This window comes from Mytilus californianus, unplaced genomic scaffold (genome assembly GCF_021869535.1).
Source record: "Mytilus californianus isolate M0D057914Y unplaced genomic scaffold, xbMytCali1.0.p SCAF_3, whole genome shotgun sequence".
Classification (NCBI taxonomy): Eukaryota; Metazoa; Mollusca; class Bivalvia; order Mytilida; family Mytilidae; genus Mytilus; species Mytilus californianus.
Window position 1 is genome coordinate 38,507,411 of NW_026262679.1, and position 19,882 is coordinate 38,527,292.

Consider the following 19,882-nt stretch of genomic DNA (forward strand, 5'->3'; position numbering starts at 1 on the left):
GTTCAGGGGATTCAGCTTTGCGTTAGATTCTATATTTTACTCAGAATTTATGATGGTAATGTATTCATTGATATAAAATAGTACATTTTTAAAGTAAAATGAGATTTTATTAAATAAATATTTACCATCATAAATTAAAGGTCCCTCCCAACCTCCCCTTCATCCCCTGATTTTTTCATAGGGCTTCTTGCTCACTTTAGAAAATTAAATGGATGACATAAAGACATGGTTATATGGGCACTGCATGGTCATCCCTCTTCTCATTGGATGATATTTTTATTTGGGGTTTTCCGCCTGTCAGACTTGCGCAGATGGATGTACTCAGAATTTATGATGGTAAGTATTTATTCAATAAAATCTCATTTTACTTTAAAAATGTACAATTTCCTTCAAATTGGACTTTCAAAATGAATTCCTGACTCTTTGGTATTATACATATTCTTGAATTGATATTACGAAACGCTCATGGTCTTGTTTTAGGCGTATAACATTAGCGCCAATTTTGAAAATATATTTTTTTCTTTTGTGCCAAAACAAAGTTTTCATTTGCGCTAATTATAAATTTTTCATTTGCGCCAATTTAATGTTAACAGGTAAGATCTGATACATTTTAAACTATAAAAGAACAAACAACGGCCCTGAATCGTTTCACTTACACTACAATGAACAGTTTTACTCACACCACCCGAATATTTAAATTTTTATGGATGTCATAAAGAAAATCAAGACAACAACTTATGTAAAATTCAGATCTCGCGACATGTCAGCAGCCGTTAGAAAACATGAAAAAAGGAAAAAAGGAACTTTGTTAGTGAAGAGTATCGGATGTATTGTAGAGAAGATATCACAAAGTCGCAGTTCATCAGAGATGTTGCATACAAATACTCAAACTTGTAAATATGCAAATGTGCTTTAGACGTCAAACTGTTACTATTTCATTTTAAAAAGTGCTATTTTACCTGTAGTATAGTTTTAAAACTTTTACAATAAACTTATTCTGATCCCGTGGTGAGCAGGGGGCAGACAGAAGGGGGTACTGATTTTTGTTATTATATAAATTCTGTACAACTTATATGTCTCACGACTTGAGTTTACCTGGAAATTGGCGCGAATGAAAAAAAAATGGGGCAAATAAAAAAAAAGATTAGCGCAAATGAAGTGCAGATTGGAACAAATGCAAAACGCCGCTTGTTTTCAACTTTCCAATACTGTGGATTCATTTATTTTCGTGGATTACGGAAAAATTGTATTTTCGTGGATATTTTATTTCGTGGTTTTCCCTGTATGATTCTGCGTATTATAAATTCAAAATGGAAAATCCCTTTGAAACTTAAGTTTCATGAAAACTTTTAGATGTAGAATATCTTTAATTTCCATATTCAAAAGAATGAAATGATACCAAAAACACATAGAAATTCCGCATAAAAATTACTATTCAAAATTTTATTTTTCATGAATTGCCAACTGCAAATGAAAGCATATGTATATGCTTTCATGATCTTTTTTTCTGACAATTGTGAGAAATTACTGTAGAATAGGAGACCACCCAAGTTTATGTAGATATTGTTTTTATATTCTTTTAAATATGCTATATACCTATAGTTAAAATTTGTTCCACTACATAAAATATATTTCAATTGAAATTGTTCGAATTTGAATTCCAATGTATATATATATATTGATATTCAATAAAAGAAAAAAAAACAGTATTACTAGCCAAATGTGTGATTTAAAAATCACGATATATCCTTTTTCTGTAAGCAAATTTATGTTTGTAGTCTAAAAATGTTTTGAAATTTAAAACAAATTGAAGGTCCATCTAAGTCTGTATCGGTCACCTTATTTGTAGGCATGTAGCTATATATATTTTTAGACCATATACACATGAATTTACATCTTCCAAATCATTTATATATGCATTTGGCTTCCCTTGTGTATCTGAATTAATCTTCGTCAGTTATGCTCTCGGCAAAAAAGGTATGAAATATTTGTTAGCATCAATATCATCAATCTTAAAATTCAAAAAATTATCAACTGCAAAATTATTGTTCAGATGGTTCGTTTAATTTGAGACAACATTTTCATAATTGGCTGAAAATGTTAAACATGATGTTTCATTACTGCATACCAAATTATGATATGACTTCGTATATGATATATTATACTTGTACAAGTGTAAAATTTTATTCCGTGATCAAGTATCTTTTCCATAAACAAGTGAACTAAATTTATTCCTTTATTAAAGTATCTTTTCCAGAAACATGTGATTCAAACTTGGTATCGGTTTTCATATTCTGCTATAGATGTAATTATTTATCAAACAAGCAGTTAAATAAATATACTGACTAACAGTTATAATAGATCTATTAACAAACCAAACAATATGCGCATTTCGACAATTAATTTCTCTTCAGTGATGATCGAGGCCAAAATATTGGAAATAGAATGAATTTCATAACAGCGTGGACATAGACACATAGTAATTAAATGTTATCGTGTGTATCACTGGCTGTCGACAACAAAGACCCCGCGCAATTACAGTATGTCAGGGGCCTCTCAATGGGGATATACATAATCACTATCTTTACACATGTCCATTCATAAAATAAAAGTTTTTGCATGAAAGTTTAAAGGAATTTGTTTTGAATATTTTTATATACTCACAACAAAAAGTTTCTTTTGACAGAATGAGTATATTCAGAGGTGATATCACCAAGTAATCGAGAAAAAAACGTTAATGTTTTTTCTTGCACAAACGTTCTGTGGCTCCTTAAAAAATAAGAAAACACTTATTCATACGAGTTGATGTAGAGTAACCTACGATCAACTTTCATACTTAGATTATTTTTGTTGGTAACAAGAACCCCGGACCTTCATAAAAAATCATTTTAGTCCTCTGGGCTGCATAATTTTTTGCACGGAAAAAAAATGAATTCCCATCGAAGACTCCAACGATCAGATTTGCGTGAACATTTAAATATCATTCTAACAAAAAATAACTCGTGAAAATATCAAGAAGCATATGAATCCGGTCTTATGTGCAAAATTTACGTTGATTGGAGTCAGAGTAGCTTTTGTGGAACCATTGATATTTATTTTAGATTTTGTTATACCTAAACATGTATAACAATAGTTACGGGATATATATTCTTTTACTACAAATTAAGCAGGTAATTTCAATGAATTTGATCTTACTCAACTATTTTTTTTGTTATTTGAGGACCCATATTTGAGACAAAATAATAACCTTTAAACTGGGTGCACTCGTTTAATCATTCTCGTATAAAAGGTATTGTGAGCATATTTAATGCATGGATAGATACTGAAACACAAATTAAAAAAAAATAAGTACAATTCTACATGTAATTCAAATCGCTGTGATCCGTCCAATCGTTATTCAAATCAACAGAACAGCTGCATTTAACAGGTCGGGCACATTTCCTTATACGGACATGTATTATTTAGCATACTTATGCCCCCGTCAATGCATGTATTAGTGTTTGTTTACAAATAAAGCTTTTTTTTTATTTTGGCGATTGACCAATCCACTGAACGATTTGCAATGCATGCTGGACTACTTGTCTATAACTGACACACTACTTAAATTTTCACTTATTGCCAGAAAAGAATTTTTCTTACTTTTTTTCTCTTGATAACTTTGTGATATCACCTCTGAAAATACTCATTATTTCAAAAGATACTTTTTGCTGTCAGTATATCAATATATTCAGAACAAATTCCCATAAACTTTCATGCAAAAAAAATATTTTATCAATGGTCATGTGTAAAATAGTAATTATGTATATCCCCATTGAGAGGCCCCGGATATACTGTAATTGCGTGAAGTCTTTGTTGTCGACAGCCAGTGACCGACACGATATCATTTAAATATCAGGTATCCATGTCCACACTGTTATGAAATTCATTCTAATAAGATAGTTGAAGAGCTCATAAAACAAAAAAGAACCCCCCCAAAAAAGGACAACAAATCAGAGATACATTCCTGAACATAAAATGATTGAGAAATTTTATGACGGCAAATTTACGAAAACAATATCCGCATTTTCATGCCTGTACCGAAATTCTGTTTACAGTGATGATGATACCCTCGATGATTAATAGTCCACCAGCAGAGGTATCGACCCAGTGGTAGTAATAAAATAAAAGGTACAATTACTCAACTCCGGACAATTTAGTTCTTGACGTAATGTAATAATAATATAGACACTTGTATATTATAGAAAACTCCTATGTTGATCTCTACTTGTTGTGTAATTTTACAAAATGACAAAGAAACTTATGTGAAATATAAAACTTCGCATTTGGTTTTTGACAATATAAAAGGTAGAGAGGGAAGTTGGAATGTTGTATCATGCAGTGATACTGTTTTAGAGTTTTTGAGTTTTTTTTTTCTGTCAATTCAATTCTTTGACGGAATTATTTTATTTATTTTAGAAAAGAATTGATCTGACAATAGAAAATACACGATGCAAATATTTTTTTATGGGGGGGGGGGGGGGGGGGGATATTATCAAATTTGTTGTCATCATTCAATGTGCTGGTACTAGGGGAATTTAATTGAAGTGTTGCGTTGTTTAATAGTCGTTCAGATTTTTAAATACAGTTATTGGTGTCGTTTAGCGAAAATAAAACAGTAATCTACATATTCTTTAAACATCTTCCTTATGGCAATAGAACAATAAAATTCAAAAAGCCCCAGTACCTTTATTACGCTTAAGATTGATTAAACAATGATCTCAACTTACCTGCTATAGTATTACGATGTGCTAAGTAAAAGAAATAACATACCTTCAATACCATTCTAATTGCTATTGTACAATCTTTGATCAGTTTTTCAAGTCTTCGTTTATGTCGTCTTTCTGTACTTAGATCACTTCTGGTTGTCCTAAGTTCTTCTTCTAACATTCTTACATCTTCTTGTAGATGTTGTATTTCCTCCCTTTATCAAAACATGTATTTGTAGAAATTTTTTTTAAAAAATAAACAGCTGTCAAAACATCGTATGAATTGATTTAAGCATTGATTATTAATACTTTTATAAGAGAAAAAAAAATTCCTGGCTCACGTAACGTTTTCTACTGGCCCTAGAACACAGTTATTTCGTAGTGAATTTCTTTTAGACAATAAATGAAAATAAAAAAAATCCCACCTGCGCTTTCTCAATAATATTCTTACAGTGTGGTGTACTAATTTTGGGACAAATTATATAAAAATTATAGTAAACTTCATCAGCTCTAACTCAAAATATAGACAATTTTATGTTAAGGGGGTCTTGAATTCTTTTGACAGCTTCAGACATACTAATTTTTAACCTTTTTCAGCCGGACCAAATCACTACTTTACTTTAAGATTCATGACCCACATTTTTTTACAGTGTAATTTCATCCCCCTACTTGCTATTTGAGGCATAAAACATGAAGAAATAAATTTGGAAGGAGTATGAAAAAAATTGCAACTAATACACTGTTCACAGTAGGGACTATATTTGTTGACAACGAAAATCAAAGGACGATGACTGTTTTCTCGGACCTACTACTGGTAACTCCATTAATATTGTAGCTAATCTATACTAAAAAAATCTAGATTTAGGGCCAATTTCCGTTTAATTGTTTCATTCGCAGAGTCAGAATATGAAAGTTATTAAACGTAATAGAAAATGAATAAAAAACGACAAGAGGATTAACCAAAAATATTGAACAGTACAACGGATCACTTTAACCACGAACATCCGACTCCTTCAAAAAAGATGCTCATGATGCTCAAACAAAGACGATCAACAACAAACAATACATAGACCAAAAAGCGTTACTTGGTATACAGGCACAAAATGTGGTGCGATTAAACAAGTTTTACGTGGAAAATACATTTGTAAACCCCTCTCTTCACCTATCTAGACCATTTGTCGTAAATCTAAAACACATAATTGAAAACCTTTACAGTGCAGCTACCAGCAGGATGAACACTAACTTTAACAAAGACTTTGAAATTAGATTCCTGAAGAGTTAAAGTATGTAACAAAGCAAGAACTTTTTATAACAATTTTACCAATTTCCTTAGTTCAATATGTTATTCTTTGTTGCATACTGCCGTGGAAGAAAATTTGGATACTATGTTGCAAATTGTATATATTTTGAAGGACATCTAAAACCAAAATGAATGAATTTATATCTGGAAAAAAGTATATTGCTCTACTTCCAATGATGTTTTGGTTTTAGTGAAGAATTTCATACTTATACATTTTTGTAAATATTACTTATTTGAAAAATATTAATCGACAGAAACTTATTATTTGGTAGTTCGTTTATAAATAATGCTATGAATAGAACTTCAAAGTACACACACGAAGCTGTGATACTGTGATTTCTAGTTAGATTAAAAGGCCTTTCAAAATGTCCTTATGTGAAATATATCCAGGGGAAAATGGCACAACCGTTTTTGAAAGTTTTGAATAAACAATGTTGACCGGTCGATCTTGGGAAGCAGCATATAGATAGGTGTAATAATGAAATCTATGGACTTGCTAACAACTAATTGCCCATGCAAGAAAAGTATTCTAACGCTATTTGTTATATGACTTACATGAGAATCTACCAGAGTAATAGGCTATAGTTAATTTCAGCTGATCAATTGGTTGATACGCTCGAGGTTTGAGACGATCAAATTCTTAAGAATGTAACTAACGAAAAATGTACGAATGAAAAGGGTGATGGGCATGCCAAACACTCACATTAATATTTTAGAACCACAGACATCTTATTTTTCTTCAATTGTATTGTAGATTCTTCATTGTAGCGATTTCCAGGGATTTTCCTATTCATTTCAGGTGAGTAAGAGAAGGGAATAAGGTGCATTCTTTAACGGTATTGCAGGGGTGTAAAGGGGAAAAAAATCAGATTCTAAAACATAATAAGATCAATCAACTTTTCTGTTTCTCAAATATTACTCCAGTTTGATGCCAAAATAATTCATGATCTTATTATTTCAACCCTTTTCACTTTGTTTTTAATTGCAGCCTTTGTAATTGAGATATTAGAGGAATTCGGTCTTTATTGCACTCTAGTATTCCGGGCGAACTTTAACTAGTGAAGAATATCCACAGATCCATTCTGCTTATTGCAGGAATGCAAGTATTCGTATCAAAAATAGATATGCCTAGCTTGCATACTATTACGTTTATGATTTGTTTGTTGGTTTAAAATAATACAACAAATAATTTGTTTTCTATGCAGCTAAAGGTGTTTGGACTTAGGACTGTAATTTGTACAAAATTAGTCGGTAATATCTATTAACTATTCAATTAAATAATGTTACATACAAAAATAATATATTGGACTTAATTATGTCATTCTAGTATAAACATTTTATAATTCGTAACTCCGCATAATGCATCATTTTATACTTATTCCATGTCACATTTTACACATGTTTTTTTTTTCACAAAGAGTACAGTTTTACATTACTAATGGTTTGGGGGACAGTAATATAGTCCATAGAGTGGACAGTCCATGACTTATAATTTTTTCACACACCTTACAAATATATTTCTTTATGTTTTATGCTTAAAATAGTAAGAAGGGGGGTGAAATTACATGTAAAAAAATTTGGGTCATGAAATTTTAGGTTATGTAGTGATTTGGTCCAGTTGGAAAAGGTAAAAAAAATTGTATATCTGAAGCTATCAACTGCATTATAGACCCCTTAGCATAAAATTGTCCATATTTGGAGTTAGAGCTGATAGATTTTTCTATAATTTTGAAATAATTTGTCCCAAAAGTAGTACTATACACTGTAAAAATCTTTTAGAGATAGAGCAGGTGTGATTATTTTATCATTATCAAGATGCTTGATTTCTTGATTGACAACATATTTGTTACGTTTGGAGGACGTGTGTTTTTCAACAAACAATCAGTATTCCCATAGGAACGGTGCACTTCCTGCCGACTTGCTCCTTTATTCATATGAGACTGACTTCATACAGGATCTTCTTAGGAAGAAAGAAAAGAAGTTAGCAGTATCCTTTAACTTTATTATCCGCTATATAGATGATGTTCTCTCACTAAATAATTCAAAATTTGGCGACTTTGTTGAACGCATCTATCCCATCGAACTTGAGACAAAGGATATAACAGATACAGTTAAGTCTGCCTCATATATTGACTTACATCTAGAAATTGACAATGAGGGTTGGTTGAAAACAAAACTTTACGACAAAAGAGATGATTTCAGCTTCCCAATTGTGAACTTTCCTTTTTTATGTAGCAACATTCTAGCAGCGCCTGCAAACGGAGTATATATCTCCCAGTTGATACAATATTCCAGGGCTTGTGTTTCCTATCATAATTTCCTTGATAGAGGTTTGCTGCTGACTAGGAAGCTATTAAACCAAGAGTTCCAAGTGGTGAAGTTGAAATCATCACTTCGTAAATTTTACGGACGCCATCACGAGTTGGTCGACCGTTATGGAATATCCGTTTGACAGATGACGGCGGATATGTTCCAATTGTAGTAACTTCAATCCCGTCCCCTTTTCCAAGAATGTGACCTCTACCGAATTAGACTTATTACCGGGTTTGTACTAACATGAGCAACACGACGGGTGCCACATATGGAGCAGGATCTGCTAAACTTTTCGGAGCACCTGAGATCACCCCCAGTTTTTTATGGGGTTCGTGTTGCATAGTCTTTAGTTTTTTATGTTGTGTTTTGTGTACTGTTATTTGTCTATTGGTCATTTTTCTTTTTTTTAGCCATGGCGTTGTCAGTTTATATTCTACTTATGAGTTTGAATGTCCCTTTGGTATCTTTGGCCTCTCTTTTAAGTTTTCATTTATTGTATAAAAGAAATGTACTACGAAATTAGTGTGTTTTCGGGTCTAATGATGTGGCGCCTTGCAGAACTTCGATTGGAGACGGAATAAAATCGGTTGCTGATTTGAGAAAGATACTGTCCATCATTCAATTTGAGAAAAAAGAATAAAAATGATATCATTTGAAACACTATAAAGCCAAATCTGACTTTTATTTGAAAAAAAGACGTTGATTTAAGATCGGATATATAAACATGTTTTTTTTTTCTCAATAAATTCATTTTTTGAAAACATCATGTCTAGAGTTTTGAATAACAACAGACAAATAATAAATTGTTAAAAAAATAGAAAAAAAAACAAGAATTTTAATTGCTTTCACAGATTAAAATGATGCATAAAAATCTTTAATTTTTTTGTAGCTTTCACAAGGTTTTCATCGATCAGATTATGTAGGAACAGAAGATTGATTCATCTTTCTTTTTCCAGAAATATAATTTGACATGTGAACTACTGAAAATATAGATCCCTGTAGAAATACAGATCCTAATCTGTTCCTACTTGTCTCAATAATCTCTCAGGAGAATTTGAAATATGTTTTAATTAGGCGGGATTTAGTTTTGTGGTAATGGGAAGGATTTTTAGATATCAGATAGGTGTTAGGATATGTAAAGTATTATCTTGTCACTTTTATTGCGAATAGAGAAAACAATAATTTAATTTGCTTCGATTTTCTACAAATTCACATTTCCTTGATTTGTTGCTTAAGCCATAATCTACCTTGTACATTGCATTAAAATAATTTCATTATATATTACCCTTCTGCAGTCAATGCAAAATACCACCTACATTGAATACGTTTACATAAAAATGAAAATTGTTTATGTACAAGAGACACATACATATATGTTTTTACTTACAGGCTATTAGCATCTACACTTAATATAACAAGATAAAAGCGACTAGATAATTATTCTTAATTTTTTATATTACCACAGTATATAGTACATTATCTATGTTTCCATCAACAATAAGGAGTAGGGGTTGTTGTACTGTGTGGTATTTTCAGCAATTCCTGTTGTCGACTTTTTATGTATTATTGCCCATCTGTTCAAATTGGTATGGGTGACCACATACAAATTTTAATTTCCATTTTATATATCAAACATAAGTCATAAAATTTGGTATCTTGTCCCTACTCCATGATTATTATATATTTATCTTTGTGATTTAATCTAATTGATATCATCATTGATTATACTCTTACTTCATTTTATAGTTATTTTGTACTTAAAATATGACACGAATTCAAAATAACGTGATATGGAAATTCATTTTGTGCACCATGTATGTGCATATTTAGGAACCTGTTCCTCCTCAGTGGGACTGGCTCGAAACCAGGTATAGCAAAGTCGAAATCATTCAATATTTAAGAGAAGCAAAATTTGGATACCAAAGTTAACATTGGCCACAGAAGTTTATCGATGTTTAAATCTCATAAGGGGGCGACCATTTGATCCAGGGGGGGGGGGGCTGAAAAAATTGATGAGGTCAGAATATTTATTTCCAACAAAAAACCGGACAGATTATTTATTTTCACTCAGACCAGGGTCAGAATATTTATTTTCTGCTCATCCACAAATTGTCACAAAAACTGCCCCTCCCCTCAAAATCAACTTTTCACCCCCTAAAAAAATTAACTTTTGTGATACACATCACCTATTTGTAGGAAACACATACAACTTCAAACAAATAGAGCATTTAAAACGAAGACTAGAATGTATATTCTACTAATATGAAAATGTAATAGCCTTACAATCAACGGTGGATTCAGGGTCCAAGGAAAGAGGGGCGTTATAGTCCAAAATGGTTACATTTCTGGCGAGCGTAGCGAGTCGGATTTTTTTGGGGAAGGTGTCATTAATAAAATTTCATTTTTTCAGGTCAAAAGGGGAGTGGACAATACTTCTGTCAAAAAAATCAATTTTATAAACTTTATGCGTCCGACAATATAAAATAAGGAAACCTGGTATGATTCCCAATGAGACAACTATCCACCACAGTTCAAATGGAGTAGATGTAAGCAATTATTGGAAACTGTATGGTCTTCACAATGAGAAAAACCCATACCGTATAGTCGAAAATAAAAGGACCCGACATGAAAAATATGAAAAAAATCGATTGAGAAAACTAACAGCCTAATTTATAACAAAACAATTTACAAAAAACAATTATGACAGACATGAACCAACGACAACCAATGAACTACAGGCTCCTGACTTGGGACAGGCACATATATAATGTGGTGGGGTTGAACATGGTTGCGGGCGCCCAATCCACCCCAAACCTGGCACAGTGGTGTAACAGCACAACATATGAACAAACTATAAAAATCAGTTGAAAAAGGACGTAACTCATCAGATCGATACAAAGCAGAGAAAAAACAAGTAACAGAAATACAGACGGGACGTTGCAGGGTATTTATACATTCCCACAACAAAAAAGACACTAAGTACAGATCTGAGAGTACTCGCAGTTACTGACGTCTAGTTCAAAGCCAATAACAACTAATAAAAAATCATGTATCTAAGGCTAAAATATCAATCAGTACACATCTAACATCCAATGGATTTAGTGTAAAGAAGTCATTAACAGTAAGAGAAAACACGCCCTTGTGCAATGCCAAATTACAGGTATCCACAGATTGTAGAGCTAAGAATGTGCATATGTATATAAATGATATTTAATATTAGTTTATTTTCAATTTACTGATAACAAAATCAATATTTATACCAATAAAACAATATTCAAAGATCTAATTACAGTCTCGAATTGGTAACCTTTTAGAATAAGTTTATTTAAAGGATTGATGAGTTTACCAGAATCGTATCTTATTTTCCAGGCTCTGTAAAAATATCACCGAAAAAATTAGGAAGTTTTCTACAGGTGCAACCAAACTTGCAAACAAAATATTTGTATCTATGATATATTTAGTAAAGGTTTTAAATAGTTTGTGGTAACGAAATCTCTGACTTAATAATTTACCAGTAATACATAATTACGCTCATTGAAATCCAAAACGTCACTACAGACACGGTCAAAACTTTTTTTTTTATTATCTATCTTTTGGAAATCTTTTAAGTTGTGGCGAGCGAAGCGAGCCAAAAAATATTTTGAACATATTGAATGATTGGGGCCAGATTATTTATTTTCATGTGTGATAAGGCAAGACTATTTATTTTCACCTATATGGGGCCAGAATATTTATTTCCAAAATCTGCCAGTCTCCCCCCTTCAGAATCAAATGGTTATCCCCCCTCAGAATCAAATGGTTATCCCCCCCTCAGAATCAAATGGTTATCCTCTAAATCGATTAAGAAGACAAATCAAAGTAACAAACACATACTGAGGTTATCGCATGCACTCCAAAAGAGCGACGCCTGGTGCGTCGACTTGGTACACGTCTTCTGTTATTCAATGCATGACCACCAATCCACACTCGTCAAAATGTCACAATCGGGAATAGGACATACTCGATTACAGATTAGCCGACTATTCAGGTTTCTGAAGATCTACCACTGCCAAAGCATGGCTCTAGTGAGTTGAGACACAGACACGTCATATCGGCCAATCAGTTCGTGATAAACCAAGGAATACCTCGTGTTTGCCAAATTCGGTTCTCGATTTATCATAAAAATATTAATCAAATAGAGTCACTCCCATTTTATCTTTTTGTTTTAAATTGACAAGAAGCAATGTCAAATACTAAATTAAAAAGCCATGTGAAATTACCTCTGTGATTTAATTTGACTAGAAGCCATGTCAAATTCTGTTCTAACTTCAGCGTAATACTCTGCTTCTCTCTGTAATTCTGTAATAACATTCTCTTGGAATGTACATTTCTCCGTTAACATTTGAACCATCTGTGAAAATGAAAACATAACCATCAAGATATAACAGGAGTTAACCCCTGAGTGGAAATACTTGATTTAATTGGTCCAGCATCACATCAGCAGATTGTATAGTAACAGGCAACAGTAGTATACTGATGTTTAAAACTCGTAAATCCATTTGTAATATCCAAATCAAGATAAAAATACGAAGGGAAAGAAAGAAATACATAATTACTATTTGCCTTACTTTTTAATTGTTGAAATGTAAGACAAGGAGTAAGGTAGGCTCAATGCAAAGAGAGGGTAAAGCTGATATGCGATTGCAGGTCAGTCGTGAACGCTAGTAACAAGCATGGTACACGAAGACACTCAGCCAGCTGGCGACATAAAATATCTTTGTGATTACAACCGCATAGTTTTAAGAATAAAATAACTCATCAAAATTACCAGGCTTTGCACACCAGACGCGAGTTTCGTATACTTTAGACTTATCGGCGGCGCTCGCATTTCATCAGTTAAATGGTCATATAATTAAATACGAAGTTGAAGAGCATTTAAACCAAAAATTCTGAAAAGTTGTACCAAATACTACAAAGGCAATTTATGCCCGATGGTAGAAAAACTTTTGTGCTTTCAACAATTCCACATTCTATAAATATTAAATTTAAAGAAAATAAACATATCAATGATATTTCATGTCAACAGAAAAGTGCTGACTACTGGTCTGGTGATACCCTCGAGGACGAAACGTAAACCATCAGTGGCATCTACCTAGTTGTTGTTAAAATTAATCAAAGATATATACCAGGCTTATAAGTTGGTATGCAGAACGCGCGTTTCGTCTACAGAGGACTTATCAATGGCACTCGAAACAAATTAGTTAAAAGGCAAAATCGAATAATAAGTTGACAAATGATATCAATGTGCTTTGTTACTGAGATTACATGTTTTGTCCAGTAACTACGATGCGTATTTGATTGTGTGACTCGCTAGTTAGAGTTGAACGTAATATATAGTGAACACGATCTATTTTTCGATCCACTTGTTTAGAGTTATTACCCTTTTGTTAGTATTATTTTTCTTAGCCAGAGCCTTTTCTGTCTCCTCTAACATTTCATGATGTAATTTCTGTCTCCTGAACTCTTCCTTCATAGAATCATTTTCTGATAGGACTTCCAAGGTTTTATCTGACATTTTTGTTAGCTGTGCTTGAATAACTGCATTTTCCCTGATTGCTCTTTTTGTTGTATCGGCCATTTGTTGGTTAGAAACTTTTCGAAACTCCTGTGCAACAGCGTTAACACGATTAACCATTTCCTTCTTCAATCTTTAGAAAAAATGGAAAGTTTGCTAATGTTTAAGCTTCAGCAATATATATATATTATATATATATGTTGTTCAAAAAGTGTAATTTTGTACAATTTATAATTTAAGAAAAATTGTTAGCATTGTTTGAGCCTCTTAACATTATTGTACAAACAGACACATTGACTTTGATTTAGTTTAGCCCTGTCATTATTGCATGATTGATTGCTACTGTGTTTTAATACACCGTAACAAATTGTTTATAAGGACAAAGTAAGATAATTTAAGGCCAAGACTCTGGTGTTAGAGAAAACATGTAAACAGAATTTAACCAAATCTGAGAGTGTAAATTCACAACTGTTTTCTGCAACATGAAATAAGCAAATCTATCGTTGAACCAGTATGTTAACTTCTAGGTGTCTTTTGATTTTTGTGTCGATGGCTTGCTGTCTCTTTGACGTACACCCACATCTCCTTTTATCCCAATCGAAATTGAACATGTATCTTTCACTATATAAATCATTAGTCAGACTGAGGTTTCGTGGATTTAATATCAAGAATACATTCTAGTACATAAAGATTAAACATGTACAAGAATGAAATGTCAAAAACAACTTTGCAGTTATACCTATCCTTGTCTGCAACAGCTTTTTTATCCATTTCATATATAGTATCCTCATGGTCTTCGTCCTTTATTCTTAGTTGTTCTTCAAGTTCTTGTATCCTCTCAAGGTACTCGTCCTTTTTTACTCTGAATTCTTCTAAAGCACTAAGTTTTCCATCTACAAGAAATAAACATTATTATCTAGTATTTGTCTTAATATTATTTCATTTCAGATCACGAAGCTAGACTGTAAGAAAATTGTTTGGCGGAGGAATCCAACTAATAGTGTAAAAAATTATATTCATGTAATTGTTTTTCAAATATTGCATTTCACCCATCTTATAAGTTTTGATTCGTTTCAACTGCAAGAATATCGCCCAAAATTATCCCATTTTCTCCAATGGGATATTAGTCGCTAAAGATAACATTAGATCAAACGACGACAAATATTATTTGTTTTTTTTTGTATTTTCTAAGAATCGTAGAGAGTATAAAATATGGATATGTGGTATGATTGCTAATGAGACAACTATCCAAAAGAGTCCAAATGACTTGGATTTAAGAAAAAATAGATAAACTCATCATAGATACCAGGACTAAAATTGTGAACGCCAGACCAGCGTTTCGTCTACAAAAGACTCATTAGTGATGCTCGAATCAAAAAAGTTTAAAACACCAAATAAAGTACGAAGTTGAAGAGCATTGACCCTAAAATTCCGAAAGGTTTGCCAAATAATTCTAAGGTAATTAATTCCTGGGGTAGGAAATCCTTCGTATTTCGAAAAATTCAAAGTTTTTGTTATCAGTTAATGACCAATCAATGATAACTCATGTCAACACAGAAGTGCTAACTGATATGATATAAAGTATCTTACTCAACAAAGTAACTTCAGCTCTGAGTGCGTTCAAGTTTTCACTGGCTTTTGATTCCATTTCTTTTATTTTTGCTGACGACTCCTCTCTCTCAACCTCTAAAGTCTTTTCCAGTTCATCAACCTTTTCTGTTAAAATATCTATCTCTTCCTCTACAATATACATTTTATCTATTGAACAGTCTGAACACTGAAGTCTTCCCTCCTCATTGAAATACATGTTTCGTTTTTTCGAACATAGGTCTAAACTACATGTGTGTCTTTTAGGGATGGAAACTGTATATATATATATACCTTTATTCTGTCTCTCGAATCAAACCAGAAGCTAATAGACGAGACTCACATTGTTGAAAGATAATACACCATCTATTTGTAACCTGATATGTTATCACTTTCGTTCTTATTATCTAATTAAAACCAAAATTAGAATTATTCTGTCTCGCCATTACCAATAAAACTAGATAAATTAGGAAAGATTACCTATTTGTACTGTTGATATAAGCATTGTATAAATTTGTATTGTTTTTTTTTTCATTTAAAACCAAGGTGTATCTTTGACCTTTTTCAATCTATAGAATGTCATTGTCTGCAATATTCCATAGTTTGCATTCGTTCAGACATTTCAGATGAATAATGGTTTTAATTATCTTACGACGTACTACTGGATTCATCGAGGAGGGCTGTGCACTTTTGTTGTAGATTTAAGGATATTTACACTTTCTATTGACATATAGATGTTTTACGCTATTTGTGTTTTGGGGTTGCTGTTTCATTGACGTATACCTGGCACTTCCTTTTATCAATATCTGTAGGATAAACATAAACACTGATTCTTCATTTTATCTTTTGAGAATATGGTGTTGACTTCAGTCCCCCAGTGTGAATTCATTTACAACTTGTCTACACTCGGTTTATCCAGACCAACGTTTTGTATATGAGAAGTCCATTATACTAAATAGTATCAAATATTTAAAACTGTCTCATCATTTTAGAGAGTTATTTTTATCTATTGTAGTAACCGATACTTGTATGTACCTTAACTGCATAAAATTTTCTGGAATGCGATCTGTGGAGAGCATAGTTAGTTTATCTGATCAAAGAGCATATTCGAGTCTATTGGAGAGGATAGTTTTAATAATTCGAAAGAAACTTAAAAAAAATAGAAAAGGACCCAAGCCTATAATTGCACAAAACAATTTTCACCAATTCTCTTATAAAAATTATATTTCTAGGTGGTATTAAGCAATACAAATAGTGGTATAATATTCTTCACAGTCATTTCAATATTCGTGTGTTAGTCGGTTTTGAAAACACCCTGAACTTTATCGTGTTTCAATTTTGTGTACTATATTTTCTAACCACCAACAGTGAATTCATTTTTCATTGATCGATTAGAACTATCATCTTTGATTGCTGCAAATACATTACATTCTATGTGAGAATAAATAAAAAAGTTAATATGTTTTTTTGTTTTAAAATGTCATGTGAATATTTTCTGAAGATGGATCGTTCACGTGTATAGTATGTTGTCTATTATGGCAAGCCGTTTTTATTTTAATTCCATTTTCAAGATATCATATAAAGTAAATAAGATATCTTATAAAATAAACATGATATCTTATAAACTAATTGGGATATCTTTTGAATTAAATAAGATATCTTATTAAGCAGTTTATAAAGATATATATATTGTTTAGTTTATTAGATATCTTATTTATTTGAAAAGGCATCTTATCTATTAAAAAAGTATCTTGTTTATTTTGAAAGATATCTTTCTAACTTTGTAAGATATCTTATAAATTGATAAGATATTTATATATTTTCTATTTGAAAGATATCTTATAAGCTTAATAAGGTATCGTATTACCTTAAATAAGATATATTATAAACGAAATAAGATATCCTATAAACTAATTGATATATCTTATAAGTTGAATAAGATATTTATAAACAAATTGATACATCTTATAAACTATAAGATATCTTATAAAATAATAGAGATATCTTATAAACTAAAATAGATATCTTACAAACTTAATAAGATATCATATATATTAAAGCAGATATCTTATGAAACTTGATAAGATATCTTTCAGACTTATATGTATATTATATCTTATAAACAAAATATTATATCTTATAAAACAAAATAAGATATCTTTTAAACTTATTGAGATATCTTAAACAATACATAATATATCTTATACACTAAAAAAGATATCTTATTTTATAAATGGAATAAGATATCTGATAAGTCAATTTATAAGATATCTTTTGAATACTTTTTCTGATAAAATCCCCTTGTATTTATCAGTTTAACAGTGTGTATCAGCGGTATATCAGGTATTGCTTGATTGTTAAATGGTTTAGTAATAAATACCTTTCTTGACAATATCTTTCTTGCACAAACCGATAACCTCATCTTTTGCAACAATCTCTGAATTCTTTTTGGTTTCCAGTTCATTTTGCTTTATTTCGAGTTCATCTGCTTTTCTTGCATATCTATTAAAATGTAAACAGATTGTAATGACAATATCATAACTTTTAATACATTCGTCATATGGGCCTGTTGTCTCATGTATATACTCTCCATATTCTTTCTTTAACAGTTTGCATAAAATGGGGGTGGGGGGCCGTGGGTGGTTAAAATAACTTGAATATAAAAAAATTAGTCTTTCTTCAATGAACATATTTTCTAATTCTAAAAACTTCTACAATAGAAATGCTGGTCATTTTTTGATCTCGACAGTAGGGGAATAGTGTGAAAACGAGAAAAAAGATACTAAAGGGACATTTAAACTCGTAAATCGAAAATAAACAGACAACGCCATGACAAACAAACCAAAAGACAAACAAGCAAACAAACCAAAAGACAAACAACAATACACAACATAGAAAACAAAAGACTTAGCAACACGAACCCCACCAAAAAACCGGGGGTGATCCTAGGTACTCCGGAAGGGTAAGCAGAGGTGTGAAAGTATCATTCCACTTACAGAAATATAATTAACAACTGGTATTTTCCCTCAACTATTACACAGTATTTATGTTTTAAAAAGCGTGAAGCAAACAATTCAATTTTAAAACAGACAAGAACAAAATGTGTCCTTTATTTTATTTTGCTTAATAGACTAATTGTTGAAGATTACTAGTGAATTCGTTACGATTGGTATTTTTGGGAGATTTTTTGAGATTTTGAAACAAGAATGAAATGAAAAAAATTATTTATTTTGTTGATATTTGTACAAAAAAGTACTCTGTTCAAGATAAAAAGCTTCACGGAGTACAGCCACCGATATAAGAATGTAAGAAGACTTTCTATATAAGCATCTAGTAATTATTTTGAGCTTGCTTTCAGTAACTGCAAACATTCTTTGATTTAGTATTGTTTTATATCTATGCACTATTAGGTCGTCTATATAACTTATGTTATAGATATAAGTACTTTTTTGGAAGAGTTCTTTCTGATTGGGATGAAAAAAAAGTGGGATAAGAGAAAGTACTAAAAAAACGCGTCCAACCTCACTTCATGTTAAAGCCAGGACAGGAACCTCTTCAGTGGTTATATTTGCTCTTATCCTATTGTTTTTCCTTTAAATTTGTTGCTGTTGGTGGTAAATCTTTGATTAGCTATGTTCAATTCATATACAACTTGTCTAGAGTCGGGTCGAGTTAGATATACTGAGTATAGATCAGTTGTCTGTTGTCTCAAACAGTATCTTACCGTCTAGATGTATTTTCTAGATGTCTTTTCTAGATGTCTTTTATGTTAGTTTTGCTGTCTTATTGACATACACTCTACACCTATTTTAAGTTATAACCGTCAATTGTTTAGATAAATATGAGAAAAGCAGGGTTAAGAATACAATAAATTGCAAGAATATGTATGTATTACACCATTAAATGCTATATCATTCCATTTTCTTCACTAAGTATTGTGATGACTTTAAACAGTCGTTATCAAACATTTATAACTGGTTACCTTGCTACCCTGTTCTCTAGATCTCTAATCTGTATCAGATAGAATTCTTTGGATAACTCATCTAAATCACTGGCGGACGATTCCAATCCGGGTCCTTTTCCACTCTTCTTCCCTTTCTTGCCTTTCTTTCCCATTTTACAGGAAATAATCAAACGGCCGTTCAAAAATATTCAGCGTTCGGATATTAACTGGTAAACTTGACCACAGTACGTGTATCCTTTTGTTTATTAACAATGTGTATATACACTAAAGCAATGATACATACAATCTTACCATTCATACGGTTTAATTGTTTTATTTGTGATTTTATTCAGTTTGAGATATTTAATTTAGACATCACAATAACAGGTTGAATTGTTTTATATTTAAAGCTCACTGATAATTATCGGTGCAAATATTTT

General features: G+C 31.6%; 1 protein-coding gene across 1 annotated transcript in view; it reads right to left on the minus strand.

Moving 5' to 3' along the window:
- LOC127734523 (cilia- and flagella-associated protein 157-like) overlaps window positions 1-19,718 on the minus strand; it is a 30,017-nt gene extending 10,299 nt beyond the window's left edge. The window contains exons 1-7 of the mRNA XM_052244439.1: window positions 19,482-19,718; window positions 17,880-18,001; window positions 15,503-15,652; window positions 14,652-14,805; window positions 13,778-14,045; window positions 12,618-12,748; window positions 4,810-4,960 (exon numbers count right to left, since the gene is read on the minus strand). Coding sequence (XP_052100399.1) covers window positions 4,810-4,960; window positions 12,618-12,748; window positions 13,778-14,045; window positions 14,652-14,805; window positions 15,503-15,652; window positions 17,880-18,001; window positions 19,482-19,615 — 1,110 coding nt within the window. The 5' untranslated portion in view covers window positions 19,616-19,718. The remainder of the gene's footprint in view (window positions 1-4,809; window positions 4,961-12,617; window positions 12,749-13,777; window positions 14,046-14,651; window positions 14,806-15,502; window positions 15,653-17,879; window positions 18,002-19,481) is intronic.
- Window positions 19,719-19,882: the final 164 nt, after the last annotated feature.